This window comes from Phascolarctos cinereus, unplaced genomic scaffold (assembly GCF_003287225.1).
Source record: "Phascolarctos cinereus isolate Bilbo 61053 unplaced genomic scaffold, phaCin_HiC Scaffold_8;HRSCAF=390, whole genome shotgun sequence".
Classification (NCBI taxonomy): domain Eukaryota; kingdom Metazoa; phylum Chordata; class Mammalia; order Diprotodontia; family Phascolarctidae; genus Phascolarctos; species Phascolarctos cinereus.
This window is the reverse complement of record NW_027556291.1, coordinates 73,266,537-73,284,335: the sequence shown is the minus strand read 5'-3', so window position 1 is coordinate 73,284,335 and position 17,799 is coordinate 73,266,537. Positions and strand designations below refer to the sequence as shown.

Genomic DNA, 17,799 nt, shown 5'->3' with positions numbered 1-17,799 from the left:
ACTGTCCTTGACTCCTTGGTGACATGTAAATCCTCCTCCTCAATTTGTTCAACTTTTGTGACATTGAAGGAAGTGTGGGATTATGGATCTATGTTCTCTTTAACTTTTGTGGCCTAAGAGGAATGTACAAAATTACAATATATAAAAGAATTATTTCTCTGTCCCTCTAACGTAATTTTGCTTCTAAGAAGACTTGTAAGAATCCTCGCGGGGTTCAGTTTTTCTCTGAAGTCTTGAACCTACACTTGAGTATAATAATAAAACCTGGGTTTTTACCTCTGTAATTTCCACACTGTGGCAAGTTACTCACCACCCGAGCTTAGAAAGAAGCTATTTCTGCCACAATATGGGCACCTGCCCAGGAAGGCTGCTGAACCTTTCCTGGGACTCCCTTCAGAACTAAAGGTGGGCCTTGATGCCAAAGCAGAGCTCAAACAAGAGCTGCTCAATCATTTGCTTTGTCTCCTTTGTATCATTTGTGTCATGATACAAAACAATTTCACCCAACCGGTTTTATTTGACCACTGGTTTTGTCCCCCCTGGAAGAGAGAAAAGTCTAAGAAGGAAAGCTCCCCAAGTGCAACCCACAGGGTTATATCTCCATGTGTCTCAGCCAGTGTCTCTGGTAGAAGACAAGCTAGCTATACATTCATGAATTAGGTTGGGTTCTCTCGTGGTTAAATATCTGTTGGCCCGTCCTCCTCAAGGCTACTGGCCTTGATCAAAGGTGTTAAACCATTCAGCCATACACATACCAGGGCATGAATGCAAAGTCTGCCCAACTACACCTTAGAGTTGTGGCCTGGCTGTCTATAGTATAAGACAGGCAAGGTTGAAATGTTTCCTTTTCCCCTGCTTCTCTACACACATATCATTTAGAGTTTTGGGAAACCATCACATAAAGGAGCAGGAAAAACCCCATGCATCCATTCCCAGCTAATTCCTTTAACCACTCCCAGAAGGGCACCTAGGAAGAAACAACATGGAACAAACACAACGTCATTCAGGCCAATTTCAGTCTCATTAGGGAGTCTAAGCACACTAAAAAAAAATGTACCTGGGATTCAACTCAAGTGAACAAATGTTTATTAAATTCCTACTGTGTGCAACACAGACCTTGTGCTCAAGGCCCTGGGGCTCCATAGGCAAAGCAGCTATTATAATCCCGGGCTGGCACTTACCCAGCACAAGGGAGATAAGATGGCAGATGCTCTTTACTTTGTACTGCTTTGACCACCTCTGGGATACCAGGTCCACTTCCGGATGCTGTCATTTCAATGGGACCACTGAAAAGATAGCATTCATCCAGAGGAGGGCCACCTGGCTGGTGAATGGTCTAAAAACTATATTATGCAAAAGACTGGTTGCAACATATGGAGCCTTTGGGAGGCAGCAATTTCTCATAGCCACTTCTAGGTTCAGGATGAATTCGAAGACCTTTAGGACCTTAGGAAGTTAAAGGAGACCACATTCTGGCTAGGACTAGAAATGGGCATAGAATTGGCTAGGAAGGACACCAAGAAAAGGTTGGCTTCCGGCCCTGCTGCTGACACACTGGCTCTTAGGATTCTAGGTGGTCATTTATTTCACTTGTCACTGTCTCAGCCAACTCTCTAAAACTTGAATTTGCAGAGAAGGTGCTAAGCCACCCTGATAGAGTTAGATCCCTCATCTGAGAGTTTATTCCCTTGACCAATAAAGTCACAGGTCAAGTTCCTGTCCTATTTCACCTGTTTCCCTCCAAGGCTTGCTCATGGCAAACTCTGGCAGGTCCTAGTGATTATGGGATATATTGGAAAGAGTTCTGGATTTGGTCAAAGACTTTGAACTCAGCTCTGCTACTTGCTCTCCATGGGTCCTTAAGCAAATCCTTTCCCTTCTCTGGGTCTGTTATCTCATCTGTAAAATAAGGGGCTAGACTAGCCACTATCTAAGTTTCCATGAAGCCTCTGGATAGGCTTGGCATCCTGGCCCAGCCAGAGAGTGTGTCTGCTTTCCAAGGACCAATCTAGCTAAGCTGAAAGGGGCTTATCAACTTAATCAAGGGATCAAGTTTTTAGCCACATTAGCTCATGATGGCTGTCTGTTAAGGCAGGGAAAGGGTTGAGCTCTATAGCACTGAAGAGATGAAGGGAGCAGCCACACAAGTGGAAGTCCCCGATCTTTGAAAGAACTGAAACACTAAAGTATTCTTATCAATACCCATCCACGGTGCTCTGGGCTTGGCTTGGAGAAAGCGGCTATCTGTGTATTCTGCAAACACAGCCTTTTTATACAGAGTGGAGCCATCAGATGCAAATGACTTGGGGACTCTTGGAGGAAATCTGTACAAAAAAATAAAAAGGTAGATTCAGTTTTGGAGGGCATTCCATTTGTACCCCCAAACCACTGAAATTTTACGAGCCCACCAACTTCCTGGAAGCATCTCATAGCACAAGAAAAATAACTCTACACAAGTATGCTTTCTTTCCCTGAGGGGAACTCATAGAGCAGCAGTTTAGCAGCAGCAGTTGGGGGTGGGGAAGAGGAAAGGAAGCAAATACATATTTACAAAGTGCCACGCATTGTGCTAAGAGCTTTATAAATATGATCTCATTTTATCTTTACAACAACCCTGTGGGGTAGGTGCTATTATTATCCTCATTATACAATTGAGGAAACTGAGGCAGACAAAGGTTCAGTGACTTGCCCAGGGTTATACAGCTAATGTCTAAAGCCAGATTTGAACTCAGGTCTTCTTGACCCCAGGCCCTATACTCTATCCACTGAACTACCTAGCTGCCTCTAAGTAAAAACATACTCAGAATCAAACCTGCCCATGAAGAAATGACTTCTCTATCAGCCTGTGAACCCTCTGATCTACAATCAGAGGTTCCCAAACTTATTTGGCCAACCACTCCCTTTTCAAAAAAAATTACTCAGCACCCCCCTGGGGTTAGATTAGGTTAACCCTTATTTTTATTCAACACCCCCCAATTGCACCCAAGGCTACTACCACCCCCCTTAATCATTCCCCCCAGGGAGGCAGTATCCCCCACTTTGGGAACCTACAGACTCTACATGATCCCCAAAGTGAAAAGTTTCCCTTCTCTATAGTAATGCTCCAGCTAATGCTCCATTCCATTGACAATAAGGAGCCAATGGCTAGGGCAGGGCTTCTTCCTCATGTTTTCTGGGTTGTAGAACCCCTCCCCTTTGGAAGTCCAGAGAAGGAAGCCTATGGATTTCTTTTCAGAATCATGATTTTAAAGGCATAAAATAAAATACAAAAGATTACAAAAGAAACCAATCTTATTGAAATCAAAATGTGATTCTTTTCCCATCCAAGTTCACGGACCTTTGAAATCTGTCCACAGATTCCAGATTAAGAACCCTCTGAGTCCATAGTCTTTAAAGGCAGCTCAGTCAAAAAGGGGAGCAGGCAGAGCTAGCTGTTCCACCCTAGAACCACCCAACTATGGCAATAATCCAAATAGAGGTGACAAGAACCTGACGAAAGTTGAGAAGAGGAGGAATGCAAGAGGTCTGATGGCTTGGCAACTTATTAAAGGGGTGAAGATGGAAGAAGAGGGAGGGGGAGGGAAGAGCTGAGAATGACTCAAAGTTCTTGAACATGCATGACTAGAAGAATGGTGGGACCCCCAACAGGAACAGCAATGGGTAAAAGAAATTAGGGTATAAGCAAGAAGACAATGAATACAGTTTTGAACATATGAAGATTGAGATGCCAATAAGACATTCAGGTGAACATGTCCAGCAAGAACTTGTTGAATGATCATCTGCAAAGGCAGTCAGTCATTAATGAGCTGGTGTCAGCTTGGAGGCAGGCACCTCAGGAGTCTAGCCTTCCTTAGTTCTATGTTGTTCAATATTTGTTATCAATGATTTATGTTATCAATGTTATGTTATCATGTTATCAATGAAAGTATCAATACAGGAATGCCAAGCAAGAAGGGATAGCTAACACATGACAGTGGGTGACAGAGTCAGGATCCACAAATATGCCAGCAGACTGTATTGATTTGCTGAATCTAATAAGATCAGCAGAAATAAATTCTTTAAAAAGTCTTGAGAAGCTGTGTGGTATAATAAGTAGGATATCTGTTGGGCATGGAATTGGGACAACCTGGCTTCAAAAAAACAAAGATCTTGGCAACTGGTTCCATCACTTCCTGGCAAACAGAGGGAGAAGAAATGGAAGCAGTGTCAGATTTTATATTCTTGGGCTCAAAGGTCAGTGCAGATGACGACTGCAGCCACGAAATTAAAAGATGCTTGCTCCTTGGAAAGAAAGCTATGGCAAATCTGGACAGCAGACTAAAAAGCAGAGATATCACCTTGCTGACAAAGGTCTGTAGAGTCAAAGCTATTGCTAGTAACAACGTATGGCTGTGAGAGCTGGACTATAAGGAAAGCTCAGTGCTGCAGAATTGACACTTTCAAATCATGGAGCTGGAGAAGATTTTTGAGAACCCTTTGGACAGCAAGGAGATCAAATCAGTCAATACTTAAAGAAATTAATTCAGGCTATTCACTGGAAGGTCAAATACTGAAGCTGAAGCTTAAATACTCTGGCCACATAATGAGAAGACAGGACTCATTGGAAAAGATCCTGATGTTGGGAAAGATTGAAGGCAAAAAGAAAAGGAGATGGCACAGATGGACAGATAGTGTCATGGAAGCAAGGAACATGAGCTTGGACAGACTTTGAGAGACAGCGAAGGATAGAAGAGCCTGCCATGCCATGGTCCATAGGGTCACAAAGAATCAGAGGCAACTGAAAGAATGAGCAACACTGGCTTCAAATCCCTCTTCTGACACTAGCTGTGTGATGGAGGGGTGAGTCATTTAAACCACTGGGAAGCTGAGGCACTTCTCCAATGACCTAGGAAGCTACAGACACAAGTTGTGAGCTTCATCCATCCCTAGAGGGTCTGCCACTTCTAATGCCATGGAGCCTTGATACATTGGCAGAAAAGGAAAATGGTCCACTTGACTTCAAGGAAGCAACCATCTACGTTCCACCTTTCACATTGCCAGAAGAATTCTCACTCCTCCACTTACAGATCTCCAGTGGCTCCCCAGTGCCTACTCAGTAAAGCTCCAACTTCTCTGTGGAGCATTTGGAGCTGAAGCCTGTCTTTTCAGCTTTATTGCATAGTACTGCCTTTTGTGCATTATCTCCTCCAGCCAATGTGGGCTCTTCTCTGACCCCTCTCTTTGCTTTGGCATTCTCATCTGTAAAACTCACCACCCCACCCCACCCCCTTCTCTCATTCAGGTGTCCAGAAGAAAGTATTTTGGAAACCTCAAAGTATTAACAGTAATGTGAGTCAGTCAAGTTCATGGAGAACTACCTCCAGTTGGGTCTGTGTCGGTTACAAGCATCCTAAGGTCAGCATCTCCTCTAGGCTGGTTCTTTTCCTTATCTCTCTTCTTATCTCTAGAATTTCCTTATCTCCAGGAAATTCTAGATGGACAATCTTGATACTGATCCTCAGCAAAATTCTATAATTAATGTTTGTACTGATCATTTGTAAGCCTGTAGGTACTGAAGCGGTGATCTCTAATGGCAAGTAACACTAAGTAGCCTCATTTCCTTTTTAGATAAAGTTAATTTGATAGAACAAGGGAATAACAAAGATAGGCACAGGATTTAGAACTGGAACTAGATGGACAACAGGAACCTAGATTGGGGAAGGGATTTAAGATCACAGACTGTCCAAGCTCGATTATCTCATCAAATCCCCACATTTTATAGAGAAGGAAATTGAAGATCGTAGGATCCTAACTCTAGAGCTAGAAGGGACCTTCAACACATTTAGGGTTAGGGTTAGGGTTAGGGTTAGGGTTAGGGGTAGGAGGAAACAAAGGCCCAGAGATGTCAGGTGACACAGGCATTAAGTGAACTTGAGATTTGAACCTGAACCTTCAGACTCCAAATCCAGCACTTTTGTCACTTTCCAACATCTCATTCATATGTTCTAGAATACTGAAAACACTCGATGTCAAGGCCAGGGTATGGCCTAATAGTGTGGTAAGGCTGTCTACCCAGCCCTGAACTAGGATCAAAGGATCACAGATTTTAAGCTGAGAGAAGCCTTGAGTACAAACCCATCATTTTACAGAGAAGGGAATTGCCTAAAAATGTAAAGGACTTGCTCAAGGTCACATAGACACATAGTGTTGCAGAGCCAGGATTTGAACCCAAGTCCTTTGACTCTAAATCCAATTCTCTTTGCACTGCACTACTCTCCCTCTTAATCAAGGAACAGCCTTTATCCCCCACACTCTTCCTTCTATATTGTTCTTCTGACCCTGCTCTAGATAGGCCTCCTTGGCTGTTGGCCCATTACTTCCAAACTGAGATCTTATTTTCCTACTTAACCCTCTGGACCTAGGATCTCAGAGATTTCTGACCTCAATTCTTGGACCATGTTTTCCTTGTTCAATCAACATTGTTCTTGGCCAATACTTAGCCAGCAGAGGCAGTGTGGTCAAGGGAAGAACCACTGGATTTGGAAGCAGCTGGAGCAAGTAGGTTCAAAGCCCAGCTCTGGTGCTAGGTGTATGATCTTGAACGCTTCCTGTTTCTTGGTCCCCTTTCCCCCCGTATTTGTTTAAGGTCACTTTAGACTCTATCCTGCAACTTTTCCTATGATCATAGACAGAGGATCCAGTGGATCTAACAGAGGGGTGAGGAACCTTTTCATGTTGGAAGGCCACATTAATATTTAGCTGAAATCAAATAAGGCTTCATTCAAGAAATTTCAATTAGATATACTTAAAAATGTATATTATTTTGTAAAAAATCTAACTATTATATACTTCATAATTTCAAAAATGAAAACTATTTGTTAATTTTAAAGTCAACTAACCCTTTAATGACTTTGTTGTGTGTGCTTTTTGTTGGAAAGCATTTGGTTGCAGCAGGGAGGTCCCTAGTTTCAGTTGATCCTCTAGATGGGCATCAGTCATTTGTGACCTTAAGGGCATCTTGATTTGGGTTAGGTAGGAGAATGCAGATTTGCAGCAATAAGCAATAACAAGAAAGCATTTTGGGGCATGTTGCTGAAGGCGTGGGTATTCTACTGCACTTTTTCTATATTTCAATTGGATCTTTCTTAGTATCAAACAATGACTTTAAAAAGTCATCTACTAAGAGCTCAATCAATTCCATCTGTAGTTCTTTAGGTGCCTTGGTGATATCAACTAGGTGAGGATGCAATGCTAATTTGAGTGTGATGTCATGATTCTCAAAGTTAGTGAAACTTTCATTGTATTCTCCAATTAATAGATCTATAACAGCTGTGTATTCTTCAAATGATTCACATATATCATCCTGCTCATCAATGACCTCTGCTAACTGGGGAAAATGTTCATCCGAAATTTCCTTTTGAAGAAATGTTTTGAATAAAATAATAGGTTTTTGTTTTTTTTTTTAATGCTTGGATTTTTTGCCACATATCATATACAGACTTAGTTTTACATTGCAAAGAAATATTCAAGTCATTTTTTTGTTTTTGTTTTGTCTAGGCAATGGGGTTAAGGGACTTGCCCAGGGTCACATAACTAGTAAGTGTTATGTGTCTGAGGCCAGATTTGAATTCAGTTCCTCCTGAATCCAGGGCTGGTGCTCTATCCACTGAGCCACCCAGCTGCTCCCAAATGGCTTTGATTTGACATAATGTCTCACAGAAATGCAGCATTATTATAGAAATCTTCTTTCAATAATTCACACTGCTGATTCTGTTCTTCATAAAATTTAACTATCTGTTCTTGCAGAGATAAAATTTTGGCTAACACTTGCCCCTGTGATAGCCAACGCACTTTAGAATGATAGGGCAAATCCACACTGAATACCCCATTGTTCAATTTTAACATGTTATGAAATCGATGATGCCATGTTGTATTTGCACAAATATAGTTAACAATACTTATAATTTGTTGCAAAGTGTCCTTACAATAGTAGCTTTAGCACAGAGATTTTGCTGATGCAAGATGCAATGAAAAGAAATGAGAGTATCTGGATCTTGCAATACTTTTTTTTTCTGTGCAATAAACCCTTCATGTTTTCCTGTCATGGAAGGTGCACCATCTGTACATACACTCAGTAAATTTACCAAATTCAGTCAAACTTGACAACATTTATCTTGAAAGTTGTTGAAGATATCTTCCCCATGTTCTGTTTGTAAGAGTGCCCAAAGCGAGTAACTCTTCATAGGAAAGAAAATCTTCTGTTATGACCCAAATGAAGTATAAGACCCATGCCAAGTCAGTAGTATCAGTTGATTCATCCAAAGCAATTGAATAATATATATTTTCCTTTTGAAGTATTGAATGAAGTTGTTCTGTTAAGTTGAAGGCCAATTTGTGCTGCCGACCAGTTACAGTTGTCCTTTAACCATACCAGTTGTTTGTACTTTGAAATGTTATTGGAATCTAACATGCCCTATAGGCACTAGGAGGGAAAAGGGGAAAGAAAAGGGATGGGGCTAATAGAAGGGAGGGAGGACTGAGGGAGGCAGTGGTCAAAAGCAAAACATTAATGAGGAGGGAAAAGGAGAAAGGAGAAAGAAAAGCATAAATGGGGATGGGGGGGAAAGATGGAGAAAAAGACACAAACAGTAATCATAATTGTGAATGTGATATATGAATGTAATGGAATACTATTGTGTTGTAAGAAATGATGAACAGGCAGACTTCAGATAAACCTGGAAAGACTTGTATGGTTTGATGCTGAAGGAAGTGAGCAGAACCAGGAGAATGTTGTACACAGTAACAGCCACACTGAGTGATGACTGACTTTGATAGACTTAACCCCCCTCAGCAACACAAGGATCTAAGATATCTCCAAAAGCCTCATGATGGAAAATGCTATCCACATCCAAAGAAAGAACTATGGAGTTTAAATGCAGATCGAAGCATACTATTTGCTATTATTTTTTCCTCTGTTATGTTTTGTTTCCTCTTTCTGGTGGTTCCTCCTATTAGTTCTAATTCTTACTTACAACACTAATGTGAAAATATGTTTAATAGGAATGTATATGTATAGCCTGTATCAGATTGTGTGCCATCTTGGGGAGGGAGGTAGGGAAGGAGGGGGAGAAAAATTTAAAACTCAAAAGCTTATGGAAGTGATTGTTGATAATTCAAAACAAATTAATAAAACATTTTGGAAAAAAAAAAAAAGAAATGTTATTGGAGTCTAAGCATCCTACAACATTGACAATGCATTCTTTCACAACTTCTACATTTTTTCCCCCAAGTATATAAGCTACTTTATAAGTTGCTTCAATGGTATTAGTTGCTTGAAAGTACTATCTTTGCTTTTGCCTTTCATCTTTTAATTTCTGCAATACAACCTTTCGTGCCTCTCCCTCTAGTTTAAAATATTTGTGGTCCTTATGAGTGTTATAATTCTGATGAGTATTGGGTTTCTTTAATGTTGACATTACAGTATCACAAAGCAAGCAAATCATATCTTTAGCAGAAACAAGATAATATTGCAATTCCCAATCCACATTTAAAAAAATCTGTTTTCTTCCTTCAGCAGTCTCTTGGTCTTCTTTGACATGATGGGCTGTTAAGCAGACAGAATTTAAAAATACCATTGAGCTGTGCAACTACTCACAAATTCCACTTCAAACTGAAACACAGGGCACCATTGTCAAAAGCTGATAACAGACTAGCGTACTTGACCCACCCCCCCATAAACAATCCCCAACCAGCCTTGTGTGGTAGTGGTGCCAATCAGGTGGGGAAGTTAGAACTAAATAATGAGCATAGCAGCCGTCAATTTAGCCCTTATGGCTTACTCATGTTCTAACTGTGCTGGTCAATCTGGGAGGATTATTTCATTGAAACTTATTTTATCATTTGGTATTTTAAATGTGTTCATTTTTAAAATAAAATAAAAATATAAAAAATGAACAAAAATGTATTAATAAAAATAAAAGGATTTGTTCTATAAAATTTGGATTCAGTCAAAAGCCTGTACTTAAGAACCTAGAAGGCCCTAGGTTCCCCACCCCGGATCTAGCATCTCTCAGCCTTTATGATTCAATATAGACATTCTCCAAGCTTGACCTTCCAGTTTCCTAAAGTAAAAGCTGTCTACAGGCAGCTGGTGACACCATGTTTCACAGAGCACTGGGCCTGGAATCAGGAAGACCTGAGTTCAAATTTGGCCTCAGGCACTTACTAGCTATATGATCCTGGGCAAGTCACTTAACCTTTGTTTGCCTTAGTTTCCTCATCTGTAAGATAGGGGTCTTGGGTTGTTGTGAGGATCAAAGGAGATCATAATTATAAAGCACTTAGCACAGTGCCTGCTATATAGCAGGCACTTAATAAATCCTTTTTCTTTCTTCCTAAAGTTGCAAAGCTGGGATCAGGACAACTCACTTGTCCCCACCCCAGGGCAAACATTCCATATAAAGTTCTGGTTGCCCTCTGGGTCCTCTAATTGGCCTTGGAGAGGGTATAGAGAATGGCAGGAGTCTGTAATAGACCCAATGGGATAAAGGCACAAGAATAGCCCAAACACATCACGCAGCATTAGGGACCCAACAGCATCCCATGAGGCAAGAAAGAGGCTTGTCCATTAGGCACAGATAAGAAAGCAGCCAAGGATGAGGCTGTAGACAATGGCCAAGAAGGTCTTAGCCCCAGTTGATTTTTTTACATGCAGAACAGAAAGAACCAAGAAGAACCAGATAGGCTGGGTTTCCTAGTTCTGAGCAATAATGGGCACCACACTGTAGATCTGCACTTTTCTGAGCTGCTGGGCATGTTCCCCATACTTCTGCCCTGCCTACTGCCCGAAGATGGGGACAGTGCCATTTCTCCAATGTGATAATCAAATATTGATCCTGTATTTTCTTTTTTTTAATTTATTTTTATTTGATCCTGTATTTTCTATAAACTTATTCTGTATTTTATATATTTTATATATAATATATATATAATATATATTTTATATAACTCTTCTTTTTCTCAGAGTGAAGAAGCTCATGGGTTCAAACGTTCAATTTTCCTCCCACGTTACATGCCAAAACTTTAGTCTTTTAAATTTTTTTAAACTTTTAATTAAAGAAAAGCTCTCCCTGGAGTCGGGAGCCCCTGAGTTCAAATCCGGCCTCAGACACATAACACTTACTAGCTGTGTGACCCTGGGCAGATCACTTAACCCCATTGCCTAACAAAAACAAAAACAAAAAAAAAAAAAAGAAAAGAAAAGCTCTGAGCTAAATGTAAGAGGTTCAATACTTTCGTAAAACACTTTAAGGGAATTGTTATCTCAGCACCACCTGGGAATCACTTTGTGCCAAGGAAATTTGTTATTCCTCATAATTTCATCTCCTGAGAAACTCCATGACATCTGTAGGCCATCTTTGAGGGCCTACAAGCTGACCTGGCAAATCCCTACAAGATACACTGGCCATCTTTACCCCTCTTGGCCAATTAAAGTTAGTTTTATCTCATTCCCAGGAGCCCTGGTCCATTATCAATAGCTTCAAGATACAGCGGGGTTCCACAAATTAAGAAAGCATTCCTCTAAGACAGTGAAGGGTGATCTTGATCCCATGTGTACGTAATCTTACTTTCCTTAATGTAACCAATCAATGTTGTCTTCACCCCCATGATGCTGCCAACCCTATAACCAATAATATTATTTCCTTGCCTACCTTCTTCTGTTCTTTGTTCCATGCTTATAAAAAGCAGTTGCATCTCCATCTCAGAGTCTTTAGCTTAACTGAGGCTACAATTGACCCATTCTATTAACAGGCTCATGCCCTGCTAATAAACTGTTATACTGCTCAGAGACAAACATGTCTCAGTCTACCTTTGTTGAATTTCACTTGCAGCACCAGTCCGGACAGATAAGCATTAATCACAAAGGACAGCCATCCTTCTGCCATGTGCGTAATCATAATGGCAGAGACCGTCTTGTGGAAATGAAAAGCACAGCTATGCTTTGGGATATCTTTTCTATTCTCTTGGGTCACAGATCCCACCCAAGAAAACTGGGGGGAGAGAGGGTGTAAATCTATGGCTGGTGCCTTGAAGCACACTGGGGTCAGCTTGGGAGCACACAGCACATGGCTCCAAACACTACCAAGGATAGGTGGATGCCTTTTTTAAAGGAGGTAAACAAATAAAAAATCCTTGGATTTGCAACCCAAAGCTTTACGTCAACCCTCAGATTCACTCAGAAAACTGAGGATGAGGGCTCCTCTGGTGAGCTTGAAATCATAGGCCATAGGTTCAAATCCTAGCTTTGCCATTTACTGTGTGACCTTGGGTAAGTCATGCCCCAACCCAGTTTCCTCCTCTACAAAATGAGTGGGTTGGCCTTACTGTTTTTCAAGGTCCTTTATAGGCTCTAGGTCTAAGATCCTATGATCCTGTTTTGCCCCAGTTTTCTATGCTTAAAGGAGGTGGGTGGTTTTCTCCAACTTCCTGCCATCCCTTTGGGCTCTATGTAGTCCAGCTAATGAACCCCATATACTCTGACATGTGTTCATCGGGATATGCCAAAGTAAATCTCAGTATCCCTTCCATAGTGCAAGCTAAGGACTTCATGCCGCTAAGGACTTCATGCCACCAAGTCCTTCCCTTTTTTCCTGCTGGATTTCACTTTTTCCCCAGGTCCTTCCTCTTCCTTGCTTCTTTCATTCTCTCCCCATCCACCACCCTGTTTATCAGTTGGAATGGACACATTTCATCTTCTCTGATTTCTCAAATAGGTCAGGAAAGGAGATGACACAAATATGGGCAACAAAGAACCAGCTTCTTAAATCCCCTCCCTCCTAAATACTTGCTGTGCAGGACAGCTCACTCTCTCCCCTCCATTATCAAGTGCATTTTGTAAATTCTACAGTAAGAAGACCACCAACTGTTTTGCTCCCAGGTTCCTGAAGTGTGATGTCTTGATAATCTCTACATATTGTTCTTTGCCCATCTTGGTAATGTACCCATAATCCCAGTAGGATTTTCCTGAACATTGAGTCCTCAAATTCTTGAGATTAAAGGAGCAAGATGCCAACCACCATGCTTCCTAAGCACACTACTGTCCCATCCAACTTTGACTGGACATTGACTGGGCTAGTCAGAATAGGGATAGAGATTCCCCTCCAAACAAATTTAAAGTAATGCCTCAAATCAAGTTTTGGAGTGGTAGAGCCAATAAATTCTTGGTGAGAGGCATTATTCTGGCCTAACAAAACTTAAGAGGTCAGCAAGAGAGGTCTGTGATACTGGGGTGGAGGCCTGTCCTGAGACCCCACAAGCAGTGGTGCAGCAATAGTGATGGTGGCAGTGGCAGCAGCAGCTTCAGGAGCTCTGAGCCCACAATGGTAAGGGGATCATATAGCTGGTCAAGAAAGAGATTACAAGGGGCAGCTAGGTGGCGCAGTGGATAGAGTTCGGGACTTGGAGTCAGAAGGACTAGAGTTCAAATCTGACCTCAGACCCTTGACACTTAGTAGCTGTGTACCCTCAATCCCAATTGCTTCACAAAAACAGAGAGAGAGAGAAGAGAGAGAGAGAGAGAGAGAGAGAGAGAGAGAGAGAGAGAGAGAGAGAGAGAGAGAGAGAGAGAGATTACAGGAGACCCTTTGCCGGCACAGCTGGTGCTGATTGAAAGCTTTATCACCCATACTCAGTGGTGGGTCACAGCTCCAGGGTGGAGGAAGAAGAACGCTGGGGGTCACTCACAAGAAAGCAATGAAGCATGAGTAGCAATAGCCTAGACTCCCAGCACTTCCCACATATTGGATAGCTTGGGCTTTAGGGTGGCAGTTTGCTCTTTGGTCATTTTTAGTTCTAAGAGTTTTGTTGTTCAGTCATGTCCAACTACTTGTGATCACATTTGAGATTTTCTTTATATATATATATATATATATATATATATATATATATATATTTTAATTGACTTTGTTAAATATTTTTGATATAAATTTATTTATTTTTAGTTTTCAACATTTACTTCCACAAGATATTGAGTTCCAAATTTTCACCCCATCTTGCACCTCCCCCCTACCCCAAAATGGCATGCATTCTGAATATCCCTTCCCCTAGTCTGCCCTCTCTTCTATCTCTCCCCTCCTTCTCTTATCCCCTTCCCTTTCTATTTTCCTGTAGGGTAGGATAATTTCTGTACCCCATTCCCTGTATTTCTTATTTCCCAATTGCATGTGAAAACATTTTTTTTAAACATGTGTTTTTAAAACTTTGGGTTACAAATTTTCTCCCTTCCTCCCTTCCCACCCACCTTCATTGAAAAGGCAAGCAACTCAATATAGGTTATACATGTGCAGTTACGCAAAACACTTCCACAGTAGACATGTTGTAAAAAACTAACTCTATTTCCCTTAATCCTATCCTGCCCCCCCCATTTATTCTATTCTTTCTTTGACCCTGTCCCTCCTCAGAAGTACTTCCTTCTGATTATCCCCTTTCCCAACCTGCCCTCATCTCTATCATCCCCCTGCTCTCTTGTCCTCTTCACATTTGAGATTTTCTATGCAAAGGTAGTAGAGCATTTGGCCATTCCCTTCTCCAGCTCATTTTACATATGAGGAAACTGAGGCAAACAGGTTCACACAGTGTCTGAGGCCAGATTTGAACTCAGGAACATGAATCTTCCTGACTCCAGGTCTGGCGCTCTGTCCACTGCAACACCACCTAGCTACTCCTCTACAAGCACTTCAAAAACCTTAAATTGCTATATAAATGCTAGCTATTATTATAATTATTGTTCCACATGACAGTATTTGAAATCCTAAAGTTAGTCACCCCCCATCCCCAGCCTTTTAAACAAGATATTGAAATATCTGTATTACTAATAACATTAGTAAGCATTGTCCTGTGTCCCATGCCTTGAAGGCTCTCAGTGGAGTCTCCTCCCACTCCCACCTTTAAGTCTACTGACCCTGAACTCAGAGCCCCTTTCTCTGACAAGTTCTTTTCTGGACACATTCTTTGATTTCTGGAGCAAAGCACTAGGCTGGAACCATTGGCCAATCCTTGGCATGAACTGCTGCCTCAACCCCATCCCAGGGAAATGCGATCTCTAAAGCACTCCCTATATTTTCACTCACCTTTCACTCTGGAAATTCCACCTTCCCCCACCCCTCAAAGGGCCCATTTCAACACCCACATCAGTGGTTCCAAATTCCATCTTAGCCATCAATGTTTCAAAGATAGGCCTGAGGAAGGCCCACCTCAAACCACCACGGATGGTCAAAACTCACTGGAAACTTCACAGGCTCATAGATTTAGAGCCGAGAACCTTAGAGACCATGTAGTCCAACCCCCTTATTTAAAAGGTGAGGAAATTAAGTCTTAGAGAAGGTAAGCCAAAGGGGGCAGAGGAAGGGTTTGAATCCAGGTCATTTGACTCCAAATTCAGTGTACTGGTCCCCACTGCCTCCATGTCAGCAGCTAGGCTCCCCAGCTCTAAGAGGAATGGAGGATCACCAGGGGAGAAGGAGCTCCATGTTACAAGCTCCTGCTTGTATCCTGCTCCATGTTACAAGCAATGAGGCCTGGAATTCATGGGATTTTTTCCACTGGTCTGACTAGATCCATTTATTCATTCATTTGGTAATTTGACAAATTAAACATCTACTATGTGCATGGAGAGAGGCAGCTTGGTTTAATAGCTAGAGAACTAGATTCACATCCCACCTCTAATTCCTACTGGCTATGTGACACTGCTCTCCAGGTAGCTCACTAAGACTCAAGATCCACAGGTAGGAAGAGTTTCCTCATCACTCATGAAATGTCTGGTTCAGAGCCCCTGCCTTCCCCCCACTCCCCCACCATGTATGCACCAGGATAGAGGCAAAAACAGGGCTCTTAGCACGGAATTCAGACCCACTTCAGGGGGCTTGGGGTCTTTGTTGGGAAAATAATGGCATCTTTGCCTTCACTAACCAATAACTAACATTGAACATGTCCTTGATCATTTCTAAACATGTTATTCTGAGAAGGCTTCCTGAGGCTTAGCCAGACACTGCCAAGGGGCTTGAGGACAAAACACAGGGAAAGAAGCTGGGGCCTAGCTTCCTGGGGTGGGGGACCTGCTAGGTAAGTAGAACACCAAACGGGTTGTATTAGGGCCGGAGGAAGGGGCCAGCAAATGTGCCCACAGCAGATTGAGGAAGAGAGGGGACTCACAAGAAGTCCCAGCCCCTCTCCACCCTAGGCTTTTACTTCCACTGATTTCCTTGAAACAATACTCTAGGCTGAGCAGTAACAAAGCAGTTTCTTTTTTCTGGGCCTTGGAGCCAAAAGCCAGTATCTTGTATCTTCCTGAACAGCACTGTGTTTCCAGTAAGTGGAAAGACCAGCTGATAACAGAATGTTTACTTTGGATACTAGGGCAGATTAATGTATTTTCTTCCTTGTGAAACTATGTTATCGGGAAAGAAATTCAAGGCCCTTCCTCCTTGCATATCAACTCAGCTCCTACACTGAGACATAGTGTACTTCAATTATAGAGAGAATTTTCCCTGGACAGTTGACATGAGCAGGAAATGATATCATCACAGCCCTGGAGCTCTTCACCTGCCTGCCGGCAGGTCCTGTACCTTCCGTTACATTGAGGCAGAGCTTTCTACTCTGGGACAGAACTCATTGCTAGCAAGTCCTTGGGCTGATGGCAGCCCAAATCTGCCTCTTAGGCCATTTCTTCTACCTTCCCCTCCTGGTTCAGCCCTCTAGGGCTAAGGTGAACAAGTGGGATCCCTTCTCCACAAACAGGATAGCCCTACCTGACTGGTTCCCCCTGAGACTTCTCATCTCCAGCCTAATCATTTCTTAGTCCCTTCAAACTGATCTTTGAATGGCATGGTCTCTGGTCCTCTCACCATTCTGACTGTCTTCTTCTATATACTCTCTAATTTGTCCCTTCCTAAAATGGGGTGTTCCCAACTGGATACCAAACTCTAGATGAAGTCTGAACAGGAAGAATGTTCAGAAGCTTGTTGAAACCCCTGATGTTAGGAACCAGAGCTCTCCAAACACTCTAGCCTTTGGCCAATAAAGAACTATAGCCATTTCATGGTAGCTGTCAGGCAGGCGGTCCAGGCAGGGTTATATACATTGGTCCCTGATTGCAGTCAGCTAAGAGGAAAACACAGAGAGATTGTAATAGAAAGAGAGCAGGATCAAGTGAGGATTGAGCCAGGACAAAGTATCTAACTTTGGGAGTTGGGCCAAGCAGAGGCTCAGAGGCTGGGGGGCCCCATATCCATTATGTAACCACAGAACCCAGCCCCCCAACTATAGCCTCACCATGGAGAGCAGAATTTTCTGGCATTAAGAATGGATGCATTTATTAAAAAGTCCTGTTGGAAGGTATCTCTAAATGTTTTCTCTTGTTCATTCTGCCTTTGGCAGCTGCCAGCCTTACCCACCTCTAACCTTGGTTCTATTGGGAGAGAAAGAAGAAGAAAGAAAGAGTAGGAGAAAAGGACAGAGAGGGAATGGGATGGAAAGGGAGAAAGGTAAAGAAAAGGAGAGAGAGAGAGAAGAAGGCTCAGTGGAGGGAAGAAGAAAGAATGGAAGAAAAGTTTGAGGGAGGGAGAAATATAGGGAGGACCTTATCACAGACTTGAAGAGCTGGAAAGAAACTCACAAGGTATCCAGTCCTTGGTACATGCTGGCATTCCTGAACTGGAGAACAAGATATCTTCTTATTGCTACAATATTTTGAAATTATTTTCCCACAGAAAGAAGTTTCTGACACAGAAAGAAATTAGGCTTAAGTTGTAGAAAGTTTTCAAG

General features: G+C 42.1%; 1 protein-coding gene across 7 annotated transcripts in view; it reads right to left on the bottom strand.

Moving 5' to 3' along the window:
• The window catches only part of F8 (coagulation factor VIII), a 137,647-nt gene that overhangs the window by 94,840 nt on the left and 25,008 nt on the right, over nucleotides 1-17,799 (bottom strand). For all 7 annotated transcript variants that reach the window (XM_020975580.2, XM_020975584.2, XM_020975583.2 and 4 more), the window contains exon 2: nucleotides 2,203-2,324. In XM_020975580.2, coding sequence (XP_020831239.1) covers nucleotides 2,203-2,324 — 122 coding nt within the window. The remainder of the gene's footprint in view (nucleotides 1-2,202; nucleotides 2,325-17,799) is intronic.